This window comes from Antechinus flavipes, chromosome 4 (assembly GCF_016432865.1).
Source record: "Antechinus flavipes isolate AdamAnt ecotype Samford, QLD, Australia chromosome 4, AdamAnt_v2, whole genome shotgun sequence".
NCBI lineage: Eukaryota > Metazoa > Chordata > Mammalia > Dasyuromorphia > Dasyuridae > Antechinus > Antechinus flavipes.
In genome coordinates this window covers 115,403,929-115,430,508 of record NC_067401.1, presented here as the reverse complement: position 1 = coordinate 115,430,508, position 26,580 = coordinate 115,403,929, and the positions used below count along the sequence as shown (strand labels likewise).

The 26,580-nt window shown below is 35.6% G+C and overlaps 1 protein-coding gene and 1 long non-coding RNA gene across 2 annotated transcripts in view; both read left to right on the top strand.

The window, feature by feature from the left end:
* The first annotated feature begins 8,238 nt into the window (after positions 1-8,238).
* Positions 8,239-26,580, top strand: part of APPBP2 (amyloid beta precursor protein binding protein 2) — a 53,176-nt gene continuing 34,834 nt past the window's right edge. The window contains exon 1 of the mRNA XM_051994093.1: positions 8,239-8,843. Coding sequence (XP_051850053.1) covers positions 8,706-8,843 — 138 coding nt within the window. The 5' untranslated portion in view covers positions 8,239-8,705. The remainder of the gene's footprint in view (positions 8,844-26,580) is intronic.
* Positions 14,859-25,477, top strand: LOC127559938 (uncharacterized). Its single transcript, XR_007953233.1, has 2 exons — positions 14,859-20,274; positions 20,320-25,477. It is a non-coding gene; the product is annotated as an uncharacterized LOC127559938 (long non-coding RNA).

Here is a 26,580-nt window from a genome sequence, read left to right as displayed (position 1 = left end):
GACCAACAGGATGATTTCAGAAAGGTCTGGAGAGACTTACACGAACTGATGCTGAGTGAAACAAGCAGAGCCAGGAGATCCTTATATACTTCAACAACAATATTATGATGATCAATTCTGATGGACCTGGCCATCTTCAGCAATAAGATGAATCAAATCAGTTCCAATGGAGCAATAATGAACTGAACCAACTATGCCCAGTGAAAAAACTCTGGGAGATGACTAAAAACCATTATATTGAATTCCCAATCCTTTTATTTTTGCCTGCCTGAATTTTGGATTTCCTTCACAGGTTAATTGTACAATATTTCGGAGTCCGATTCTTTTTGTACAGCAAAATAACAGTTTGGTCATGTATACTTATTGTGCATCTAATTTATACTCTAATATATTTAACATCTACTGGTCATCCTGCCATCTAGGAGAGGGGGTGGGGGGAAGAAGGAGGAAAAATTGGAACAAAAGATTTGGCAATTGTCAATGTTGTAAAATTACCCATACATATAACTTGTAAATAAAAAGCTATGAAATAAAAAAAAAAAAAGAATAATTCCTGGAAAAATATTAGTTTAGATTTTTTATTTTTTTTGGTGAGGTAATTGGGATTAAGTGATTTGCTCAGTATCACAGAGCTAATAAGTATTAACGTGTGTGTGTGTGTGTATGTGAGAAGCTGGATTTGAACTAACTTCAATGGCAAAAACAGATATACTGAACTCCTTATTTTTAAAAATGTTTTTAGTGATAACTTTTGGGTTTTTTTTTTAACATCTCCATAGTTTCCTCCAGGATTCCCTTTTCTCTCCATATATGTAAATATATATGTATACTTATACACATTTATCCATACATCTATACCTACATACACAAATACACACTCACATATACGCACACATCCAAAACAATATCAACATAGCTGGCATATAAAGTAGATTTTTCTCTTTGGATTGAATCCTTTTTAACTTTGACGTTGCCTGAGATCAAGGTTTATCACCTCTACTTTTTATTTCCAATAATTTCTATTCCTGATCATTGTTATTGTTTGGGTATATATATCTTATTTCCTATTGCTGCTAACTCTTCTACTTTACTTCTACCCTCTAGCTAAATTTGCTATTACTTGACCTCTGCAGCCCTGCCCTTCTCCGCCCACCCCTCATTATCCTAATTCCTTCCCTTATTTCTTTATAAAAATTTTAGCAGTGTTTTATATTGTTTTGGCTATATATGTATTGTTCCCTCTTTAGCCCATTCCAAATATGAGTAGAATTTCAGAACTACTAGCTCTCTTCCTTCATCTAAATCCTTTGTGTCAATTCTTGTCCTTCCATCTCATTTATATAATTATAATTTTTATCTTTTCCTACAAGGAAAAGAGCTACTTCATACTCAGCTCTTCCCCAATCTTTCTTTTTGAACTATCCATTTACTAATGACATTTTTAATATAGTTTACATTTACACATATAAAACATAGTTTGTCCTTATTGAGTCCCTTGAAATTAGTCTTTTATATGAAATTGTCTATTAAATTCAGGTTTGTCACAAAATTCTTCACCGAATATTCATTTTTTTCATTCAGTATTATACTTAATTTTGCTGGATATAATACATCAACTTTTTTTTTTTTTACATCAATCCTAGTTCTTTAGATTTTTGATATATACTATTTCAAGATCTACAGTTTTTTGTTATAGCTGAGAATAAATCATTGTGCCTCCAATATATTTGAAATTTTTCTTATTTGTTGCTTTTAAAATTTTCTTTTTGATGTGGGGGATTTCAAAATTTAGCAATAATGTTCCTATAAGTCTTCCTTGTAGGATATCTTTCAGGCAGTGATTTGGTGAATTTTTTCCTATTTCTACTTTCCCTCACATTCTAACACTTTAGGACAATTTTTTTTCATTTTTTCAATTTTTAATAGCATTTTATTACATATATATTTATTAACCTATATGATATAGGTTAATTATGTGCAATTCTTTTAAACATATTTCCATATTTTTCATGCTGCACAAGAAAAACCAGATCTAAAAGGAAAAAAAAAAAACATGAGAAAAAACTCCACAAGCAATCAATAACAATAACAGCAACAGAAAGGTGAAAATACTATGCTTTGATCCACATTCAGTCTCCATAGTTCTCTCTCTAGATGCAGATGGCACTTTCTACCACAAGTCCATTCTATTGGAATTGCAGGACAATTTTCCTTAATTATTTCTTGTATTGTTGCATCCAGATTCTTTTTTTTTTGGTCATAGTTTTCAGGTAGTCCAATTATTCTAGTTTTCTCTTCTTGATCTGTTCTCCAGATCTGTTGTCTCACATTCTTTTCTATTTTTCCATTCTTTATATGTTATTTTATTATTTCTTGATCTCTTACAACTTCACTGGCTTTCCCTTGCCCAGGGGAAAAGATTTTTCAAAGATTCATTTTCTTTCTTAAGATATTGAATCTCCTTGTCTACTTGGTAGACTTTCTTTTCATAATCTTGTTTTTCTTGGATTATTCTTATTTTCCCCCCCACACTCTCTCTTATTTGATTTTAAAAATCTTTTTTGAATTCTTTTTAGACAGGTAACCATTTAATGCTACTTTTTGGGGTAGGAAAGGCTTTTTTTCCTTCAGTTTCCTCCTCTGAAAATGAATTCTGGTCTTCCCTGTTTCCATAGTAACTTTCTAGGGTTGGGTTCTTTCTCCTTTCCCTGCTCACTTTTTTTTTTTTTTAAGAAGAGCTTATTAGCATAATTATCTTTCATCCTATAGTGGGGATGCTGGTACTAGTGGTGGATGATGTGGACTTAGTTTTTCCTTCAGTTCTACTATCTGTTCTGGAATCCCAAACTGATAATTGCATCCTCCTATAAGTGCCTGCTGCTACTACTCTCACTGGTGCTGATTCCTTCTTGCTCAGAGCCAATTTCCCACAGCACAGCACAGCTGGGTCTTATGTTCTTCATTAGTAGAGGTTCCCTCAGTCTTTCCAGACTCAGACTCTATATTCCCTACACTGTATCTGAAGTGAAAATTCCTCTGGCTGCTGCCAAGTCTACCTCCCAACCCACCTAACTCTAGGGTTCCTCCATGTTGTTTCAGTAGCACTAATCTGGATATATTTCACAAGGGGCCAAATCTTGGTCTTGGCATCATTGGTCCCTGGTACCTTTCTTTGAATCTTCTTGGATTGTCTCAGGACCACTATTCTGAACCAACTCCTATTTGTTACTAGTCTTGTCCTGCTTGTGGGGGAAATCTTGGAAAGCCTAGACTTTTCTGATCTATTCTGCCATCTTCTCAAGAATTCTCTCCCCTTTCAACTCTTACATTATAAGAATTTTAAAAATAATTTAAAGGTAACCAAAACACATTTAAAACTCAACTTAGATCATTATTTATTTTTAAAATTACAAAATTCTTTTAAAATGATAAAGATCTTTAAAAATGTACAAATATTAGTCAACCAGTAATAATGGCATCAGTCAAGGGAAATATCATTCATCCAAGTATAAAATGCATTTTTCAGACCTGAAAGGAAACAAGATATAGGTCAAGAATAGATAAAAAGACTCTTGCTAATGTTCTATACTCTCATTTTGAAAATTAATTTTTAAAAAATAAATGAAAATCTGCCTTCTCTCCTACATTTCCCTAACTCCATTGAGAAAGAAAGAAAAGCAAAACTTTTATTATAAATACTATACTTAAGCAAACAAATTCCCACAAAGGCCATACCTCCCCAGACCAATATCTCATACTGTACCTTGAATCCCTCAGTTAGGAGATAAATAGTATGGTAGTATGTTTCATCATGAGTTCTCTGGAATTCTGGTTGGTAGTTGCATTGATCAGAGTTCCTAAGCCTTTTAAAGTTTTTTTGTTTTTATAATGTTGTTATTGGACAAGTCATTCCCCAATTGATAAATAGTCAAAGGATATGAATAGGCAGTTTTCAGATGAAGAAATTAAAGCTATCTATTGTTATGGGCCAGAACTCTGAAACAAAGATTCTTACAAAGTGTTAAGTCAGTGGAATTGATAAAAACAATGGTTATCTAGATTAGCATGGTGCTTGACAGTTCTCTAGTTCAGTACATGTACTTAGTACTTAATATAGTTCTACAAGATTCACACCTATGATAAGAGAGCATATAAGCTCCGACAAACTTGGAGAAATAGAGAGCTTAGAGAAGACAAATGGACAGAAGGCTGGAGGCTGGAGCACAAGCCCTTGGACTCAGATTCATCCCATCTCACACTATCTTGGTGGCAGGCTCTCCTCCTTCATTTTCTCCACTGAAACCAAGACTCCAGAAGGCCTCTAAGAAAGCTGCCCAGCCTCGGCAAGGAGACAATAAAGGATTTGGACTTTAGCCCCTAGCAACTCTTGTGGTGATTACTGAACTGAAAGGAAGGCTGCTCCAGAAACCCCAAGAAAACCGAACCAGAGAACATTACAATCTACAATCATATGAAAAAAATGTTTTAAATCAACACTGATTAGAGAAATACAAATTAAAACAACTCTGATGTATAATTTAAAACATCTCACACCTATCAGACTGGCTAATATGACAGAAAAGGAAAATGATAAATGTTGGAGAGGTTATGGAAAAATTGTAACCCTAATGCATTGTTGGCAGAATTGTGAACTAATCCAATCATTATGGAAAGTAATTTGGAGCTATGCCTAAAGGGCATTGCTAATTCTATATGCCAGAGAAATCATTTAAAAAAGGAAAAGGACCCACATGTCCAAAAATATTTATATCAGCAATCTTTGTGGTGGCAAAGAATTAGAAACTACGGTGATGCTGATCAATTGGGGAATGGTATATGAATGTAATGGAACACTATTGTTCTACAGAAATGATGAGTAGGCAGATTTCAGAAAAAAACTGAAAAGAATGCTATGAATTGATGCTGAATAAAGTGAGCAGAACCAGGAGAATATGGTACACAGTAGTGAATACAATAATAGCAATATTATGCAGATATTCAACTTTGATACTTAGTTCTTCTCAGCAATACAATAATCTTTGATAATTCCAAAATGTAATGATGGAAAATGCTATCCACATCTACTTGGATGCAGATTAAAACATAATATTTTCAATTATTTTTTTCTTTCTCATGGTTTTTCCCTTTTGTTCTGATTCTTCTTTTACAACATGGCTAATGTGGAAATACATGATTATACATGTATAACCTATTTCATATTGCTTGTCATCTGGAGGAAGGAGGAGAGAATTCTCAAGAGGGAGAAAGAAAAATGGAAATCAAAAGTTTATAAAGATAAATGTTGAAAACTGGAAAAAATAATTGGAAAAAATAAAATACTATTAAATGGGGAGAAAAATAATATTGTTATTGGATATATTATCCTGGTTCTGTTCACTTCACTCTGTATTAGTTCATTCAACCTTCCCAGGTTTCTCTGAAATTATTCTCTTTTATCATTTCTCACAGCATAGTAATATTCATTACATTTCTATATCATAACTTATTCAGTCATTCTCCAATTGATGGTCACTTCTTCTATCTCCAATTCTTTGCTATTGCAAAAAGAACTGCTATTTTTTATACATATGGATCCACACTTTTTCTTTAATTCTATGAAGTATTAACAGTAGTGGTATCAATGTATTAAAGGGTATATACAGTTTAATAATTTGGGTGGGGGCATAGTTGGCTAGATCAACTCATATTTTCACCAACAGTATATTAATATACCTGTTTTTCCACAACCTAAAATCTATTCTTTTTCTTTTCTGTCAATGTTGTCAATCATACTGGTGAGGAGAAAACTGAAAGCAGCTTTAATTTTTATTTCTATAATTATAGAATTTTTTTTTCAGATGGCTAACAATATCATGAACTTTTGCCTTTCTAAAAAGGACTGCTTATATCCATTGCCCATTAGGCAATTGAATACTTGATAAATGGACTCTTATTCTTATACATTTAAATCAATTCTCTATATATTTTAGAAATAAGACCTTTATGAGAGAAACTTACTATGAAGATTTTCCTAATTTACCTGTCTTTCTTCTAATCTTAGTTCCACTAGTTTTGTTTCTGCAAAATCTTTTTTAATTTCATGTAATCAAAATTGTTCATTTTGCTTTTTGTGATTCTCTTCACCTCTTGTTTAGTTATAAATTCTTTCCCTACCTATAGATTGGACTAGTAATTTTTTTCCTACTTCTTTGTTTCTGATGTTATTCTTTATCTCTTAAGGCATGTATTCATTTGGAGTTTATCTTAGTAAGTGGTGTGAATAGTTTATATCTAGTTTCTACCAGACTATAGTTTTTGTTGAATAATAATTTTTACCCTAATATATGGGATCTTGGGGTTATTAAATATTAGGCTACCATGTTATTTTGCTTTTTGTTTCATTGATTAACTTTGTTTCTTAAGTTGTAACAATTACTTTGATGATTACTGCTTTGTAGTATAGTTTGAAATCTTAGGGCAAGACAAAATTTTTTCCATGTTTTTACTTTTTTCATTATTTCAATGGATATTCTTGACCAAAAGTTCATCTGGATAAACTGTGTTATTAATTTTTCCAATTGAATTATTAATCTTCTAATTTGTTAAAGATCTATAAAACAGTGGTAGTTTGGTATAACACTGAATAAGTAAATAAATGTAGTTTTTAAAATTATATTGACTTAGTTTACTCATGAACAATTAGTAGTTCCCCAATATTTAAATCTGTCTTTATATATATATGTATATACATATACATATATATATAAAGACAGATTTAAATATTGGGGAACTACTAATTGTTCATGAGTAAACTAAGTCAATATAATTTTAAAAACTACATTTATAGGTTTTTTGCTGAGGCAATTGGGGTTAAGTGACTTGCCCAGGGTCACACAACTAAGAAGTGTTAAGTGTCTGAGGCCAGATTTGAACTCAGGTCCTCCTGACTTCAGAGCCCGCACTCTTATCCACTGCACCATCCTTTATGTCTATATTAAGAGTATTTTGTAAGTTGTATTCATAATTCCTTTATGTGTCTTTATAAGTGGACTCAAAAGTATTTTATACTTTCTGTCTAATGTTCTCCATTCTTAACAATAAACCAACTCTTTACTTCAGAGGCAAATAGCAAATGTCTTTGAAATAAATTTTTAAAAATTTGTTTTCTTTAAAGTTTTAGTATCACATCCTCAAATAACAAATTGCCCATTAAAGTCTGCCCTACCCCTCAAGAAGTTGGTCCCAATTCCTCCAGCTTTTTAAATGTCAGATATTCCTTTCTCCTTTTTTGCAAAACTATTATTAATCACAAAAAATATTTTGAGATAAATATTACATCTCCGATAGTAATCCCATAAAATTCCTAGAAAAGATGCTGCATGAAGTTTTTGAAATACAAACTGAAAATTATATTGTCAGATACCCTATAATAGAATAACAAATGGCTATTGTTGGCGATAAGGAGGCATCAAGGGGAAAACATGCTCTGGCAGTTGTTTAATAATATAGCCCCGACCAAAAAATTAAGAATTGCCATTTACATTTCTGCCTCATAATTCTCCCTTACCATATTATCACAACTTTCATTTCTTTTCAATTAATCAACATTTATTAATCACCTACTACATGTCAAACACTGTGCTAAGCATTAGACACAGTCCAAAGCTCAATTATCCTAACCAGTAACCCAATCATTCCAATCTCCTACCCGTGCTTTCTCCCTCAACATATTCTTGGATCTCTCATTTTGATTTGCTTTTTGGAGCACTTCTGTCCATCTCCCTACAAATATTTTTGTCTCTCTGCTCCTGTTTATCTCTTTCTCTAGACTATTCCTGAACCTAAAAGCTTCAGAAATCACTCTTGGACCTTGCCCTATACTCCTCTGATTTTTTTTCCCACCGGACAATTCCTACTTCTCTAAAATCTGGGCAAACGAATTCAGTAATTTAGTTGGAAGTCCTACAATAGGACCACGCTTCCTTCTTCCCTTTCCCACCTGACAAACACATCTTCCCATCTTTCCCTATCAACCTGTAATTTCTTAATGGGCAGTAAACACTTTTTTTTCTTTCTTTCTATCTTTTTTTTTAATGACGTCCTACTCCATCCCTCAGTCCTGTGCACCTACGTTTTCAGTGAATTCCACTCCTTTACGCTCCATCACCAGCTCCATTGCCATCCGTCCCACCTTCAACCTCCTCCCGCCCGTCCCCTCTCCCTGTTCGTCAGAGCGCCGTGACGCCATCACGCCGTTCGCGCAGCCCCACCCCCTGCAGAGCCCCGGACTCGCTCAGGATCTGCCGGTTTCCCTGAAACCCGGAATGTGAGGCCCTCCGCCCGGGGCCCGTCCCTCTCCCTTCCCCTTCCCTCCCCCTCACCCGCGCCCGGCACCGGCCGCCCGCCCCTCCCGGATCGCTCCCCCGTCCCCCGGGGCCGCCCTCGCCCTCCCGCTGTGGGCCGAGTCCTCCCTCGTGACTGCCGCCGCCCAGCCGAGTCCTCCGGGGCCAGGGGAGGAGCTCGGCACGGAGGGAGGCGGGGGCCGGCGACGGCGGCGGCGGAGGAGGAGGCGGAGGCAGAGGCTGAGGCAGCGGCAACCCCTGGAGGAGCCGGAGCAGCCGCAGGAGCAGCCCCGGCAGCCCCGGCCCCGGCCGCAGCAGCAGCAGCTGGGGGAGGAGGAAGAGAAGGAGGAGGAGGGAAGGAAGATGGCGGCGGTGGAGCTGGAGTGGATCCCGGAGACGCTCTACAACACCGCCATCTCTGCCGTGGTGGACAACTACAGCCGCTCCCGCCGCGACATCCGCTCCCTGCCCGAGAACATCCAATTCGATGTCTACTACAAGGTCAGAGTCGCCGGGCCGGGCCACACTCTCTCCTCCAGTGCAGTCCGCTGCCCTCTCCTAACACCCCCCCCCCTTCTTGGTGCAGCTCACCCCACCCGTGTTACCCCTGTCCACTCACCCCTTGCTACCCTTGTCCCCTCCTCTTCACTCCCCCCCCGCCCCTCCTGTTTATTTCGTTTGCTACTCCCCGCCTCTCCCACTTACCCCAACCCCTTCCTGTTCATTCCCCACCCCCGCCCTCCCGAGCTACTGCAACCCCTTCCTCATCTCTCTTTGCCATCCCGCCCAGCTGCACCCCTGCCCCTTTCCCCCCATCCTTCTGTTCGGTGCTGCTCTCCCTTTCCCTGTCTGCATTACGCTCTGTGCTGACCCTCTCCCTTCTCTCTGCATCCCTCCCTCCAACTTCTCTCTCCTGCTGCACCCCTAGATCCCGCTGTGTCGCTCCTCTCTCACACTACTCGACTCTACCACCCGGATCTCCCGGGCCGCCTTCTGGGCCTTAGTCGGTTGTTTAGTGTCTCTTGGCTAGCTTTCGAGGCTTCTCTTCCCCTTCTTCTCCCCCTCCCCTTCCCCGCCTCCCAAGTTTTCCTTGGGGACTCACTTACCTCTTTGCCTTGTCCTCCGTGACATTTCCGGGATCTACACACACATTTTCAGCCTTGCCTATCCTCATCCCTAGCCGGACTTTACGGCTCCATTCTCCTTCCCCTTAGGCTCCCACTCAAATTGGGGTTCCACCCTTCGCCTCTATATGGGGTGAGGAAGGCGGTATTTGAAAGGCGTTTGAGAGTCTACCTATACATTTTACTTGAAAATAGTTTTCAGCTTTGATTTGCACTTAATCTATGTTAAATTCCGTTCCCTTTGGTAAGGAGCATGGATTAGAATGGGGATCAACTGGTGGGGAAGGGAGAGGGCCGAGTGAAACGGGCCTAAACTGCACGGCCTTGAACAGTTAAGATGATACTCGTGTAGTTTTACTGTGTCCTTTAGAGATTGGGAGCTCTTTGAGGGCCAGAACGGTGGGGTGGGTTTTGCCTTTCTTAATAACCGCTGCTAAGTACGTTGTGTTTAATAAATGGTTATTAATTGAGCGAGAGTTCCTTGGTCTCTTCTCATATTCTCCCTTCCCCGCCAATTTTTTGCTTCTTGTGTTTAAGTGCCCTAAAGCAAGGACACTTTTGTCCCGTATTTTAGGGAATGCGGAATCTCAGCCAGAATCCTTTTTCTTTTCCTCCCAAATTTAAATGTGACCACTGCATTTATTCAGAGAGCCTTCTCTCTTGCTGGATCATTTAAAAATGTATTTTATGGTGCAAGTAAATGAATATGTTTTCCATTCATTGACTTTTTTTTCTCCCCTGTGGCATTTAACCATACTTAATTTTGCAGGAAAATATTGTTTCTTAAAGTTTTTTACTTCTCAAATCTCCATTTCTCTGTTTTTAAAAATCTATTTATCCCATACTGTTTAGTATTTAATTGATAAAGAGAGAAGGCACTTACTTTTAATTGTGTGTAGTCTTCATAGGTACTCCAGCTTTCTCCATCCACCCCCATAAATGTTTCCCATTAATTAGCAGCTGGCTTGCAACGTTCTGCTAAATTCAGTTCTTTCTGCCACAGTTAAAGATGAATTTTTCTAAATATTTGAGAGTTTCATTTTGGTCTTGCATAGTAGCACTTTTTTAATGCAATATGTGCTCTTATACATCCTTTAACAAAATTTGTATCTGTACAGCTAAAGATGTTTGGGATTGTTAAGTCCATACTACTGCAGTGAAATCCAGATTTTTAGCTGAATATTTCTCCCTTGGTCATTTTATTGAACTCTTGTCACTATTATAAATTTTTTTTAATCGTCTGCTTTTGTGCACCAAAAGGGGTGTCTGTGTGTTTGTCCAATTGGAAGTCTCTAAAAATATTTGGATATATACTGTCAGCCTTCACTTATAATTGAAAGTATCCATTGGTGAGAAGGTGCTACATTTATACATGGAGTTTAAACACCTTGGTTTTTGTGGATAAGTATTACATTTTAAGTCAATATTCTGAGATAGTAAGTTACCTTAAGAGGCAATAACACTAACTTTTTGACCAGATCTTAAGTCATCTACTTTTCATTGCATTTGGCAACTTTAGGTATTGAAGAGATTTAAGATGATATGTCTACAGGATTTGAGACTAGCATAGGAATAGGAAGGGACTGGACCTGTGATTTCATAGGTGGAGGGGCTCCTACAAAATTAGAGGCCTCTTTAGTTGCCCAGAGCATCCTAAAATTTTTTGACTTCTCCCGAATCATTGGGTATATCAGAGTTTAATTTATGATAAAGACCCAAGGGATATTTCTTCCTTTTTAAGCTATCTACTTTGTACCCTAACTTTTACAACATTTTAAAAAAATTTGGGAATTGTAACCAGTTCAATTAGAAACTCAATCCTATTTTCATTACTGTTTATTACATTTTGTCATTTTCTGGTATTTTGTTCAGATAGTATTTGTGGATACAGTAATTTAATGGTGTTCTTAGAGGTATAATTTAATGTGACTTCCTTTCTACTTATGATTTCACATTTGTTTACTAGCCTACTTCTGTAATTATTGATAACCTGTTAGGAACAGAGTTTTTAAATAAGACATGCAGATTGGATATAAAAATGATAGCATGCAGATCTTAAATACTAGTATCCATCTTGAGTTTTAATAAACAGCACTTATTTAAAATGATATGTCACCTTAAATGGATTGTAGGTGTTATAGATTGTAGTTTGAGTTCTCTATACCTGACAAGTGCATAGCTTGTGAAATTAATGTATTGAAATTTTCCTTAGGAGGCTGAATAAAGAAGTTTTTATGGCAAAATCATAGCCCTCTGGAACACTAAATATTGATAATGTATAATCATTTTTATTTATGTATATACACATATATGGAGAGTTTGGTCCTTATAACTGAAAAACTTTTAATTTTTAAATTAAAAAATAACATTCTTTCGTGTTTTAGTTATTCTTCAAGGCTCCCTTCACTTTTCCATTGTAGAACTCTTTCTTTAGTTAACATTAACAGTTAAGCAATATTCCATACCTTATAGTCCTTTACCTTTCTGCTGAAAATAGTAATGTTTCAGCTATTCTCTCATCACTAAGATTGGACGTTAATTTATCTTTTATAGTTGTGTGTACTCTTCTCTTGGTTCTGCTTTACATTTCATGTTTCATATAAAGGGCTTTACTTTGTTTTTTCTTGCTTGGTTGGTACCTTTGAACTGTTTGATGATTTCTCAGTTTCTTATAAAATTTACAAAATTACAATTATTGTTGATGGCAGTTACGTAAAAGCGTATGAGGGATGACTAAGAATACCCTGGTCAGTTGAACAAGGTAAGAGTTTTGTTCTAGATTTCAAGATATTTCCATATTGTCCAACCTCCTCTTGTTTTACAGGTAAATTAACAAGAGGCCTAAAAAGGGAAAATGACTTAAAGTAGCATAGGGACCCAGTTTCTCTGATTCTCATATCACTACTTTTTACTTGTAAGTCTGCTGACATAATTACATTTAAGTTGAGTGTTGTAATTTGAGGGAAGATTGTCCACTGAATGATGACTGGAGAGATCTGAGCCTTGGAATAGGATGTTGATAAGAACTAAAGGTAGATCAGAGGTGAAAACAGGAATAAAAGAGACAGCCTGTGGCCTGTTTTTCTTGATAGATCTTTCTAGGAAACTTTTGCTACATTTGTCTTTTTTTCCCCTATAGAAAGGTCAGCTTTTCCTTCTCTCATGCCATTATGTAATAGAAATTTTTTATTGATTCCATAGGGTCATATTTGTAAGCATAATAAAATGAATCATTTAGTTTAATTTTATAAGATTGCTTGCCCCCATTTTTTGGTAAGGTTTTAGGAGCATCAGCTATTATCTCTTCTCCTTTCTTTCTCTTTCTCCCCCTTTCTCCCTTCTAATTTGCTTTAGCTATATTAGTAAACTTGACATTAGACTTGTTAGAGGTGGGTATAAAATAAGAATAGGTTTTGGATTAAGATTCACTGGGTTTTGCCTAGACTTTAAGACAAAGTGTGGTCTTTATCAGTTTTTCTAAAAAGTCCTCTTTTAATTAATAAATAGTATCCAGCAAAACAGATGAATAAATGGCCACAGGTCTGAAAAGTGTATACCTCATTGTGTACCTGTAGCCTGTCCACTTCTCTGCTAAAAGATGAAAACTTTGCTTCACTGTCATTCCTTTAACATAACATTTTTTTTTTGCACAGTAATTGCAATATAAATTGTCATTTAAGAAGTTATTTTACTGTGTGTATCTTTTGTCCCACCCATACCACTACTAGATTTATACTTCAAAGAGTAAGTGAACCTATGTGTACAAAAATATTTATAATAGCTTTTTGTGGAAGAAAATAATTGGAAAATGAGGGGATGCCCACTGATTAAAGAATGGTTGAACAAGTTAGTATATTTGAATATATTGGAATGCTATTGTACTGTTTAAAAAATGTTGCATTCAGAAAAATCTGGAAAAATTTGTATGAACTGATATGGAATGAAGTCAATAAAAGCAAGAGGATGATATATAACATAACAACAATATTGTAAAGATAATCAATTCTGAAAGACATAAGAACTCCAGCCAACACAACTAACCACAATTCCAAAGGACTATGGTATGAAACATGGTATGCGTCTTCAAATAGAGAATTGATGGACTCATAGTTCAGATTAAAGCATATTTTCTTTTTTTCCCCCTTGTTTTTCTTTTCCATTTTTCCCCCTTTCTTTCATATGATTAATATGGTGAATTTGTTTTTCAGGACTCAATATATTTGTAAGAGCCACAAAAGTCCATTTATTGTAATATTAGTTCTATTGATAATAGTACTTTTCAGTAGGAGTAATAAATCTGAGAGAATGTCTAATCTCTATGATTTAAGAATTTTAGATAAAGGTAGTGAAGAGATGGAGAGATGAGCATAGTGACTGTTTTTTGCCAAATAGTAAAAAGGACATTCTCCTGAGTGCTTTATTCTGGTTACTATTTACTATTTATATGATCTTAGGAAAATTATCATCAGTAAAATGGCCTACTTTTTTTACATGATTATTATTTTTTATTTTTTAATAATTATAACTTTTTATTGACAGAACCCATGCCTGGGTAATTTTTTACAACATTATCCCTTGCACTCACTTCTGTTCTGATTTTTCCCCTCCTTCCCTCCACCCTCTCCACCAGATGGCAAGCAGTCCTATACATGTTAAATATATCACTGTATTTCCTAAATACAATATATGTGTGCAGAACCAAACAGTTCTCTTGTTGTACAGGAAGAGTTGGATTCAGAAGGTAAAGATAATCTGGGAAGACAGACAAAAATGCAAACAGTTTACATTCATTTCCCAGTGTTCTTTCTTTGGGTGTAGCTGCTTCTGTCCATCATTGATCAATTGAAACTGAGTTAGATCTTCTCTTTGTTGAAGAAATCTATTTTCATCAGAATACATCCTCATACAGTATCGTTATTGAAGTATATAATGATCTCCTGGTTCTGCTCATTTCACTTAGCATCAGTTCATGTAAGTCTCTCCAAGCCTCCCTGTATTCATCCTGCTGGTCATTTCTTATAAAACAATAATATTCCATAACATACATATACCACAATTTACCCAACCATTTTCCAAATAATGGGCATCCATTCATTTTCTAGTTTCTAGCCACTACAAACAGGGCTGCCACAAACATTTTTGCATATACAGGTCCCTTTCCATTTTTTAGTATCTCTTTGGGATATACGCCCAGTAGTAGCACTGCTGGATCAAAGGGTATGCACAGTTTGATAACTTTTTGGGCGTAACTCCAGATTATCTGGAGATAATCTCCAGAATTGTTGGATTCGTTCATAACTCCACCAACTATGCATCAGTGTCTCAGTTTTCCCGCATCCCCTCCAATATTCATCGTTATTTTTTCCTGTCATCTTAGCCAATCTGACAGGTATGTAGTGGTATCTCAGAGTTGTCTTAATTTGCATTTCTCATCAATAGTGATTTGGAACACTCTTTCATATGAGTGGAAATAGTTTCAATTTCATCATCTGAAAATTGTCAGTTCATAATTGGAGAATGGCTTTATTTCTTATAAATTAGAGTCAATTCTCTATATATTTTGGAAATGAGGAATGGCCTACCTTTTTTTTTTAACCTTTTTATTTTATTTTATAATAACTTTATATTGACAGAATCCATGCCAGGGTAATTTTTTTTACATTATCCCTTGCACTCGCTTCTGTTCCGATTTTTCCCCTCCCTCCCTGTACCGCCCCCCCCCCCAGATGGCAAGCAGTCCTATATATATGTTAGATATGTTGCAGTATATCCTAGATATAATATATGTTTGCAGAACCAGACAGTTCTCTTGTTGCACAGGGAGAATTGGATTCAGAAGGTAAAAATAACCCAGGAAGAAAAACAAAAATGCAAATAGTTCACATTCGTTTCCTAGCGTTCTTTCTTTGGGTGTAGCTGCTTCTGTCCATCATTTATCAATTGAAACTCAGTTAGGTGTCTTTGTCAAAGAAATCCACTTCCATAGAATACATTCTCATACAGTATCATTGTCGAAGTGTATAATGATCTCCTGGTTCTGCTCATTTCACTTAGCATCAGTTCATGTAAGTCTCTCCAAGCCTCTCTGTATTCATTCTGCTGGTCATTTCTTACAGAACAATAGTATTCCATAACATTCATATACCACAATTTACCCAGCCATTCTGCAGTTGATGGGCATCCATTCAATTTCCAATTTCTAGCCACTACAAGCAGGGCTGCCACAAACATTTTGGCACATACAGGTCCCTTTCCCTTCTTTAGTATCTCTTTGGGGTATGAGCCCAGTAGTAGCACTGCTGGATCAAAGGATATGCACAGATGGCCTACCTTTCTAAGATCATTGAGGATCAGGTGAAGTAATTACCAATTCCTGAAGGATTTGCTTTAACCATTTCTCTCTCACCTGTCTTACCATTATTCCTGCTCTCTTGGACTATAGAAATAGCATAAGTGCTCTTTTCTATTTTTCTACATATCAGATTTGTGAATAGAGCTAATGTTATTTTAAATCATCAATAACCACTTCTGGTCCATCTAGATCTGGCATTTAAAACCTTCTAAAGTCTGGTGCTATTGAGCTTTTCATACTTTTCTCATATTTGTATGCCACAGTCAAACTCGTCTTTATTTAACCAACTCTCCCTTACTTACCACTACCTATGATCAGATCTATTGAATTTCCTATTGAATAGAAATCCATTCTTTAAAGGACAGTTTAAATATTATGTCCATGCAGCCTTTCCACACTTTCCTTTTCTCAAATTGGTAATGACTTTCTTATAGAGCTTATGGTGCATTTTGTTGTATAGTTCCCTAATGTGGTTACGGTTATTGTTATCTATATTTGGATCTTAACAATTTTTAATCATTTTTGTTGTAAAAACAATATATACCAAAAAAAAGAAAATCTTTGTCACTTCACTTCAATTTACCTCCTATTCCCCTTCTCAGTGTAAGATTTTTCTGTAGCCCCTCTGATATTTACTCTACATCTTTGTTGGTTTAATAGGAAATCTTTTTTCTCCCATCCTCCCATTACAATATAAACTCTTTGAAGTTTATATTTGAAGATACCAAGTCTTCTTAAAACACTATCTTCCCGAGCAGTGATCCTGATGATAAAATAGGAGCTTAATAAATGTTTGCTTATTCTTAAGGAAATACATAAATCATCTATGTACTATGAACATATTGGTTCAAATATAGACTATGTCCCCAAAATGAGATCTCTCTTTTTTAAATTATATTTTATTTTTCCAAATAGATACAAAGATAGTTTTTAGTATTCACCTTTGCAAAACCTTATGTTCCAAATTTTTCTCCCTCTCTTTCCTCCCCAAGACAGTCAGCAATCTGATACAGGTTAAATATTTGCAATTCTTCTAAATATATTTCCATATTTATCATGTTGAGCAAAAGAAAAAAAAAATCAGATCAAAAGGGAAAAAACTTGAGAAAAAAAAAAGTAAATGAACAACAGCAACAACAAAGTGAATATGTTATGCTTTGATCCACATTCATTCTTCTTAGTGCTCTCTCTGGATGTGGATGGTACTTTCTATCACAAATTGATAGATTGAAATTGCCTTGAATCACCTCAGCATAATAGAATCTTGGTGAAGAAAAAATGTTTATATAAAAAGAAGGAAAAGGACCCACGTATGCAAAAATATTTGTAGCAGCTCTTTTTTGTGGTAGCAAAGAATTGGAAAATGAGTAGATGTCCGAATGGCTGAACAAGTTGTGATATATGAAGGTAATGGAATATTTTTATTCCCTAAAAAATGATGAACAAGCTGATTTTAGAAAGATCTGGAAAGATTTATATGGAACTGATGTGGAGTAAAAGAAGCAGAACCACAAATACATTATACACAATACCAGCAAGAACGTACAAGGATTGACTATGAAAGACTTGGTTCTTCTTAGTAGTTCGGTGATTCAAAGCAATCCCAATAGACTTTGGATAGAAAATGCCATCTGCATCCATAGAGATTGAATGTAAAGCAACATATGCCTTGTTCACCTCTTTTTTCTTTTTTCTGTTTTTTTTTTTTTTTAATCTCTCCCATGCTTTTTTCCTTTTGCTCTGATTTTTCTCTCCTAATATGATTCATAAAGCAATATGTATTAAAAATAAATAAATTTACCAGGATTAAAAAAAGGAAAATATTCATAAAGCTATCAGAAAATAATCACTCATAATTATCATATAATTTATATGCATGGCCAATGCTAAGCACTAAGTGAAGATGATCAGTCACATTACTTGCCATCAAGGAACTTTAAATTGAGATTGGAGATTCCAACATATACATGTAGAATCATAATACTATCAGACAAATGAGAGACCATGGGTAATTTTGGGATGTTTAGGAAGAGAGTAAAGAATTAATGTTTTTGCACACTGCTATAAATCAGTTATGAATATAGAATATAAAATAAAAGCTACATAACATAGTGAATAGAAGATGTGATATTAGATACTGACTCTAGGACCATGTGCAAATCATTTAAACCTCATTGCACCAAACAGCTGATGAGTTAAAGATAAGTTTGATGTACATTGATGGGAGTTTTCATGTCAATAGTTCCTAATACTAATAAAATCACAGATCTGAATTTTAATTTAAAAAAAGAAAAAAAGCACAGACTAGAAAATCCTGGATTTTCAGTCAACAATCATTTATTAAATATTGCCCAGTGCGCCCTTATCTTAAGTCTTTTCAAATTAGCTTTTTAATCATCATCATCAATAAGCAATTTTATAGAGAAAGGCAAAAAAAAAAAATGACCATCCTCTCCTTAAGGAGTTCATGTTTAATGGGGAAAAAGATATGCAAACTGTCCTATATATAAGATATATACAGAATAGAAGGAAAGTATCAGCATCATAGGGAATCAGCAAAGCTAGGAGGCAGATATGAGGAGGGGAGAGTATTCCAAGTCTGGGGGTAAAAATGCTGAGAGTCTGGAGATGAAATATGTAATGTATCTAGCAAGGAAACAAGTATTGCTGGATTATAAAGTACATGGAGTGGGTTAAAGCATAATAAGACTGGAAAAATAGAAAGAAATAAAATTGTGAAGAATCCTTAAATGCCAACATAAGTATTTTGTATTTGATTCTGGAGATAATAGAAAACCACTAATTTATAGGGGGAAGAGCGATAACATGCTATGCTTTAGAAAAAGGCACTTTGATAGCTATGTGGAGAATAGGTTAGAGTGAACAGAAATGTGAGGCAGGGAGACCATCCAGAAAATTATTGGAATAGTCCAGGTATGAGGGGTCTGAAGGAAGGTAGTAGGTGTGTGAGTCAAAAGAAGAGAGATATTTTGAGATAAAAATAGTAAGTTCTGTTAACAGATTGGATTGGTGGGCTAAGTGATAGTGAATAGTTGATGATACCAAGTTTGCAAGCCTGACTGACTGGTAAGATTGTGGTGCTTTCCACAGTGATAGGGAAGTTGGAAAGAGAGAAAGGTTTAGAGGGAAAATTGTTCAGTTATTTTTCAATCATCCAACTTTTCGTCACTCCATTTGGGATTTTCTTGGCAAAGACACTGGAGTGATTTGTTATTCCTTCTCCGGTTCATTTTGCAAATGAAGAAATGTAGGCAAACAGAGTAAATGACTTGTCCAGTATCACATGGCTACCAAGTCTGAGGTCATATTTGAACTTGGATCTTCCTGAGTACAGATCTGGTGCTCTATATACTGCCCTACCTACCTGTCCTGTGAATAGGTAATAAGTCACTTTAAAAATTGTGATTTAAGAATTGTGATCTTCTTCATGCTAATCTTTCCATTTGATATTATTTCCCTTTTATCCTATGGATATCTTGTTTGAACATAATGTTTTTTGTGTCTACCCATTTAGACAATATGCTCCTTGAAAATTGGGGCTGTTTTTACAGTTCTTTGTCTGTCTAGAACATTGCCTCCCATATATTAGGAGCTTTTTTTGTTGACTTTCCTATAAGGGAGTGATGTCTATGAGTGGAGAATGGGGGTGTACACAATATCTGTTGTAGGTGGTGCATTGGCTGCAATGCTGGACCTGAGTTCAGATTCTGCCTCAGGCTGATATTAACTATGTGACCTAGGGCAGGCCTCTCTAAGCCTCGGTTTCTTCATTAGTAAAATGGAGCTAATAATAGCCCCTGGGCAGGTAGATGGCACAGGGGATTGAGAACCAGACCTGAAATCATTAAGATTCATCTTCTTGTGTTCAAATCTGGCTTCAGATACTTAGAAGCCATCTCATCCTGAACAAGTCACTTAACAATGTTTACCTGAGTTTCCTCCTCTGTAAAATAGGCTGGAGAAGGAAATGACAAACCACTCCAGTATCTTTGTTAAGAAAATTCCAAGCAGGGTCATGAGGACAAGTTGGACTTGACTAAAAAAAACTACTGACCAGCAACAAAATAGCACTTACCTTACCAAGTTGTTGTGAAGATCAAATGAATTAACATATAAGATAAAGTGCTTTGCAGACCTCAAAGCACTAGGTAAATGCTACCTATTATTATTATTATTATCATCATATGACAAGAATTTTTGAATTTTTAGTGTATGTGTTAGAAAGGAATCATCAAGGATGGTTATTGGGAGAATAGTATTCTTGATAGTAATAGGATAATTGGAAAGAGTTGGGAGGAAAGATAAAATTTTGTTTTGAATCAATTGTGTTTGAAATACTTATGGAATATCCTTTAAAATGTTCATTAGACAACTGTGATATAAGGCTGGAATTTAGCAAACAAGTTATGGGTGTATGTGTTCCAAATTCAAAGATGTGGAATCAGCTGTATAGAGATGATGAGATTACCAAGTAAAATAGATGGAATCAGCTGTATAGAGATGATGAGATTACCAAGTAAAATAGAGGAAAAGAACTGGTTCCAGGACTGCCTCAGGGGATATCCAGGGTTAACATCTAGATCTTGTTGAAGGGTACTGAAAGGAAGAGTCAAAGGAAGAGAGAACTAAAAAAGAGAGGAGTATTATGAAAAGAGAGAAGAGTTTCCAGAAGAGTATGATTTTAGTGTTATAAAGGGTGCAGAGAGGTTAAGAAAGCTGAATTAAGAAAAGGCCATCAGATTTTTTTGCAATTAAGAGAAAACTGGGGGGGGGTAGAGTCAAGATGGCAGAGAGGACACATGTTTCATTCTGAGTTCCCCTTATATCTTCACTACTAATTACCAATGAAATAGTGCTTGACTGATATCCATGACATGAATCCATGAATATTGGGAGTACTACAAATTACCAGGTGAAGATCGCCAGAAAAAGTCTGTCTTGATCAGGCGGGAGGAGGTCAGCATAGGCAAGGAAGAAGAACACAGAGGCTAGTGCAGGCTGAGCAGACCAGGGAGGGGTGCGGTCTCCTCAGGTGGAGAATTTGCAGGGAGGACTCTACCACAGGTTGTCTGCTCTACTTTGGTTGCAAAGTAGTAGATCAGCAGAAAAGTTACACAAATGCCAAAGGTAGAGTGTACCCCCAAAATGCCAGAATTTAACAGAACCTGGCTACACTCACCAGCACCAGGAGTGACTCAGCACAACCACAGCGCAGCTGCATTCCCCAAGAAGGGGCTTTGTCCAGGGCAGTCACACTTCTCTTGAAGGGGACTCTTCCCAGGACAGTCACACTTCTGCAGTGTTGGGACTCTTCCCAGGGCAGTCACACTTCCACAGCTCTGCCGCTCTTTGCAGGTCGTTCACAGGACATCTACTGTCCATCTGTCCCTGTTTTGTAGAGGAAGCTGGGGACCTCCTTGCCCTGAAGGCAGGCCTCAAGGGCTTTAAAAAAAAAAAAAAACGAGTAAAAAAAGCAAAGTGAATTCTAACTATAGATAGCTTCTATACAGAAAGAGAGCAGATTTCCAACTTTGAGGAGACTCACAGCAGAAGTCTCCAGACAAAACCCCAAAGAGGGATATAACTTGGTCCCCATCACACAAGGCTCTCCTAGAAGAAATTATAAAAGATCTTAAAAGAGAGCTAGAAGAAAAATGGGAATAGGAAAGAGAAGCTCTACAAGAGAGTATGGAAAAGGCATGTAACTCATTAAAGAAAGATTTGATAAAGTGGAAAAAGAAAATAACTTCCTGAAATGTGAACTGGAAAAGGTAAAGAATTCCCAGGGAAACAGAATTTGTGAATTTGAAAAGATAAAGAACTCCAGGAAAATAGGACTTGTGATTTGGAAAAAGAAAATAACTCATTAAAAAAAAAGTTAATGAAATGGAAAAAAAATTTCATAGAGCAAAACAACTCATTTTAAAACTCAGTTGGACATATACAAAAAGAAAATTTTAAAAAGTTAGTGAAGAAAATAACTCATTAAAAATCAGAACTGAAGAAATGGAAATGAATGATTTGTTGAAACATCAAGAATCAGTCAAGCAAGACCAACAAAATGAAAAAATAGAAACAATGTTAAATATCTACTTGGAAAAACAACAGACCTGGGAAATAGATCTAAGAGAGAAAATCTAAGGATTATTGGGCTCCCTGAAAACCATGATGAAAAAAAGAGCCTAGACACTATTTTTCAGGAAATCATCAAAGAGAACTGCCCAGAAGTAATAGAGTCAGAATAGGAAGAATTCATCGAACACCTTTTGAAAAAGACCCCAAAATAAAATTTCAGAACTATCAGACTAAGGAAAAAATATTGCAAGCAGCCAGAAAAAAACAATTCAAATACCGAGGAGCCACAATAAGGATCACTCAGGATCTAGCAGCTTCCACATTAAAGGATTGAAGGGCCTGGAATCTGATATTCCAAAAGGCAAAAGAATTTGGAATGCAGCCAAGAATAAACTACCCAGTTAAGCTGAACATTTTCTTCCAAGGAAGAAGATGGGCATTCAATGAAACAGGTGAATTCCATCTTTTCCTAATGAAAAAACTAGAACTAAACAAAAAAATTTGACCTCCAAATATAGCACTCCAGAGAAGCAAGCGAAGAAACTCAAGAAAAGAGAGAGCTTTCCACCAATGAAGAGGAAATTAGAGCAATAATTAGGAGTTACTTTGCTCAACTATATGCCAATAAATTTGATAACCTAAGTGAAATAGATGACTACCTTCAAAAATATAGGCTTCCCAGATTAATAGAGGAGGAAGTAAATTTCTTAAATAATCCCATTTTAGAAAAAGAAATAGAACAAGCTATTAATCAACTCCCTAAGAAAAAATCCTCAGGACCAGATGCATTTACATATGAATTCTACCAAACATTTAGAGAACAATTAACTCCAATGGTATATAAACTATTTGAAAAAATAGGGAATGAAGGAGTCCTACCAAATTTCTTTTATGACACAGACATGGTACTTAAACCTAAACTAGGTAGGTTGAAAACAGAGAAAGAAAATTATAGACCAATCTCCCTAATGAATATTGATGCTAAAATCTTAAATAAAATATTATCAAAAAGATTACAGAAAATTATCTCCAGGATAATATACCATGACCAAATAGGATTTATACCAGGAATGCAGAGCTAGTTCAATATTAGGAAAACTATTAGCATAATTGACTATATCAATTACAAAAACCATATGATCATCTCAATGGATGCAGAAAAAGCATTTGATAAAATCCAATATCCATTCCTATTAAAAATACTTGAGAGTATAGGAATAAATTGACTTTTCCTTTAAATAATCAGTAGCATCTATTTAAAACCGTCAGGAAACATCATATGTAATGGGGATAAACTGGAACCATTCTTAGTAAGATCAGGAGTGAAACAAAGTTGCCCACTATCACCATTACTATTCAATATTGTATTAGAAATACTCACTTCAGCAATAAGAGTTGAGAAAGAGATTAAAAAAATAAGATAGGTAATGAGGAAACCAAATTATCACTCTTTGCATATGACATAATGGTATAGAGAACCCCAGAGATTCTACTAAAAAGCTATTAGAAATAATCTACAACTTTAGCAAGGCTTCAGGATACAAAATAAATCCACATAAATCATCGGTATCACTAACAAAATCCAACAGCTAGAGATACAAAAAGAAATTCCATTTAAAGTAACTGCCAATAGTATAAAATATTTGGGAATCTATCTACCAAAGGAAAGTCAGGAACTATATGAGCAAAACACAAAACACTTTCCACACTTATAAAGTCAGATCTAACCAATTGGAAAATTATTAAATGTTCTTGGATAGGGCAAGCAAATATAATAAAGATGACAATACTACCTAAACTAATCTATTTATTTAGTACTATATCAATCAGACTCCCAAAAACCTTTTAATGTCCTAGAAAAAAAAACAACAAAGTTCATATGGAAGAACAAAAGGTCAAGACTTTCAAGGAAACTAATGGAAAAAAAAATTAAATGAAGGTGGCCTAGCTGGACCAGATCTAAAACTATATTATAAAACAGCAGTTACCAAAACCATTTGGTATTGGCCAAGAAATAGACTAGTTGATCAATGGAATAGGTTAAGTTCACAGGACAAAATAGTCGATAGCTATTGCAATCTAGTGTTTGACAAACCCAAACACCCCAGCTTGTGGGATAAGAGTTCACTGTTTGACAAAAACTGCTGGGAAAATTGGAAATTAGTATGGTAGAAACTAGGCATTGACCCACACTTAACACTGTACACCAAGATGAGGTCAAAGTGGATTCATGATCTAGGCATAAAAAATGAGATTATAAATAAATTAGAAGAGCATACGCTTGTTTACCTCTCAGACCTGTGAAGGAGGAAGGAATTTGTGACCAAAGAAGAACTAGAGACCATTATTGATCACAAAATAGGAAATTTTGATTATATCAAATTGAAAAGCTTTTGTACAAATAAGACTAATGCAGACAAGATTAGAAGGGAAATAATAAACTGGGAAAACATTTTTACCGTTAAAGGTTCTGATAAAGGCCTCATTTTCAAAATATGTAGAGAATTGATTCTAATTTATAAGAAATCAAGCCATTCTCCAATTGATAAATGGTCAAAGGATATGAACAGACAATTTTCAGATGATGAAATTAAAACTTTCTAGCCATGTGAAAAGATGCTCCAAATCATTATTAATGAGAGAAATGAAATTGAGACAACTCTGAGATAACACTACACATCTCTTAGATTGGCAAGGACGGCAGGAAAAGATATTGCTGATTGTTGGAGGGGATGTGGGAAAACTGGGACAGTGATACATTGTTGGTGGAATTGTGAATGCATCCAACCATTCTGGAGAACAATTTGGAACTATGTTCAAAAAGTTTTCAAACTGTATATATCCTTTGATTCAGCAGTGTTACTATTGGGCTTATATCTCAAAGAGATCTTAAAGAAGAGAAAGGGACCTGTATGTGCCAAAATGTTTGTGCCAGTCCTTTTTGTAATGGCTAGAAACTGTACATTGAATGATGCCCATCAATTGGAGAATGGCTGAATAAGTTGTTGTATATGAATGTTATGAAATATTATTGTTCTGGTAAGAAATGACCAGCAGGATGATTTCAGAAAGGCCTGGAAAGACTTACATGAACTGATGCTGAGTGAAATGAGCAGAACCAGGAAATCATTATACAGTTCAGTAACAGTACTATATGATGATCAATTCTGATGGACGTGGCTCTCTTCAACAATGAGATGAACCAAATCAGTTCCATTTGTTCAATAATGAAGGGAACCAGCTATACACCCAGCGAAAGAACTCTGGGAAATGAGTATGAATCACAACATAGCATTTTCACCTTTTGTTTGCTTGCATTTTTGATTTTCTTCTCAAGTTATTTTTGGATATATATATATCCATGCAATTATTTTGCTACTATATATATGTGTGTGTGTGTGTGTTTAACATATACTTTAACATATTTGACATGTATTGGTCCACCTCTAGGGAGGGAGGAAGGGGAAGGGAAAAGTTGGAACAGAAGGTTTTGCAAGGGTCAGTGCTGAAAAATTTTTACCCATTCATATATCTTGTAAATAAAAAGGTATAACAAAAAACCAAAATAAATAAAGTTGAAAAAGAAAAAAAGAGACAACTAGGGACTTGAGGGAAATCAGTTTCAGTTAAATGATGAAATTAGAAGCCAGATTGCAGAAGGCTTATAAAAGAATCAGATTAGGAAGTGAAGGCTAAAATGGGGTTAGGATCAGAAGAGGAGGAGAAATTAAGTAAAAAAGGTAGCAGAGATGGTAGGATCAGTTAAGGATTTTCTAGGGATGAGAGAGACATGGACAAACATGTTTGTGAGAACACCCGAAGGAACCAGGAGATAGGAAGACTTTGAAGGCTAGCTTGTGGAGAAGAAATCATTTGTGCATGTTAGCAGGGTTTGCCTTGACTTCCGAGAAGTGATAGTAGGGGAAGACAAATGAGTTTATTTGACATGAGAAAGGAAAGAGAGGGAGCTTTTATTGCTTAACATCTTATTTTCTGTGATGAAGAGATGAGAGGCCAGGAGAAGGAAGTAGTGTGGAAAATTTGTTGGGTTTAAAACAGCTTTAGGGGAGAAAACTTTGAGGGGGAAAGCAAATATTGATTAGGATGGTATAAACATATTACCTCCCTAGGAGAACAGAGTTAAAATAACATATCGTGAATATTTATGGGATCCAGTTAGCAGTTTCATGATTTTAAAAAATTTTTACTGATAGCCATTTATTTTCAAATACATGCAAAAATAGTTTTCAACATTTACCCTTGCAAAACCTTGCATTCTAATTTTTTCTTCTTCCCCCTCTCCCCTTTCCCTAAACAGCAAATAATCCAATATAGGTTAAACATGTGCACTTCTTTTAAACATGTCTCTACATTTATCATATTTTTTAAGCTTTATTCAACAGTATATGAATAATAATGTGAAGATGGCAAGTGCTGGGAATAATCCAAAGATGAGGTATAGCAGGGCACAATCAGTGGTAAGATAAGGATGCATGGGATTACAATTCAAGACTAATGTAAATTAATTGATTGCTCATGAAAATGAATTAGGGAAATTTGAGATTGAATTAGTATAGAAGTGATGGTCTGAGAAACAACGGAGGTAGAAAGATGGACATTGTTAAGGAATAGGCACCAATTCCCTACCCAACTCCCTAGTATTTTA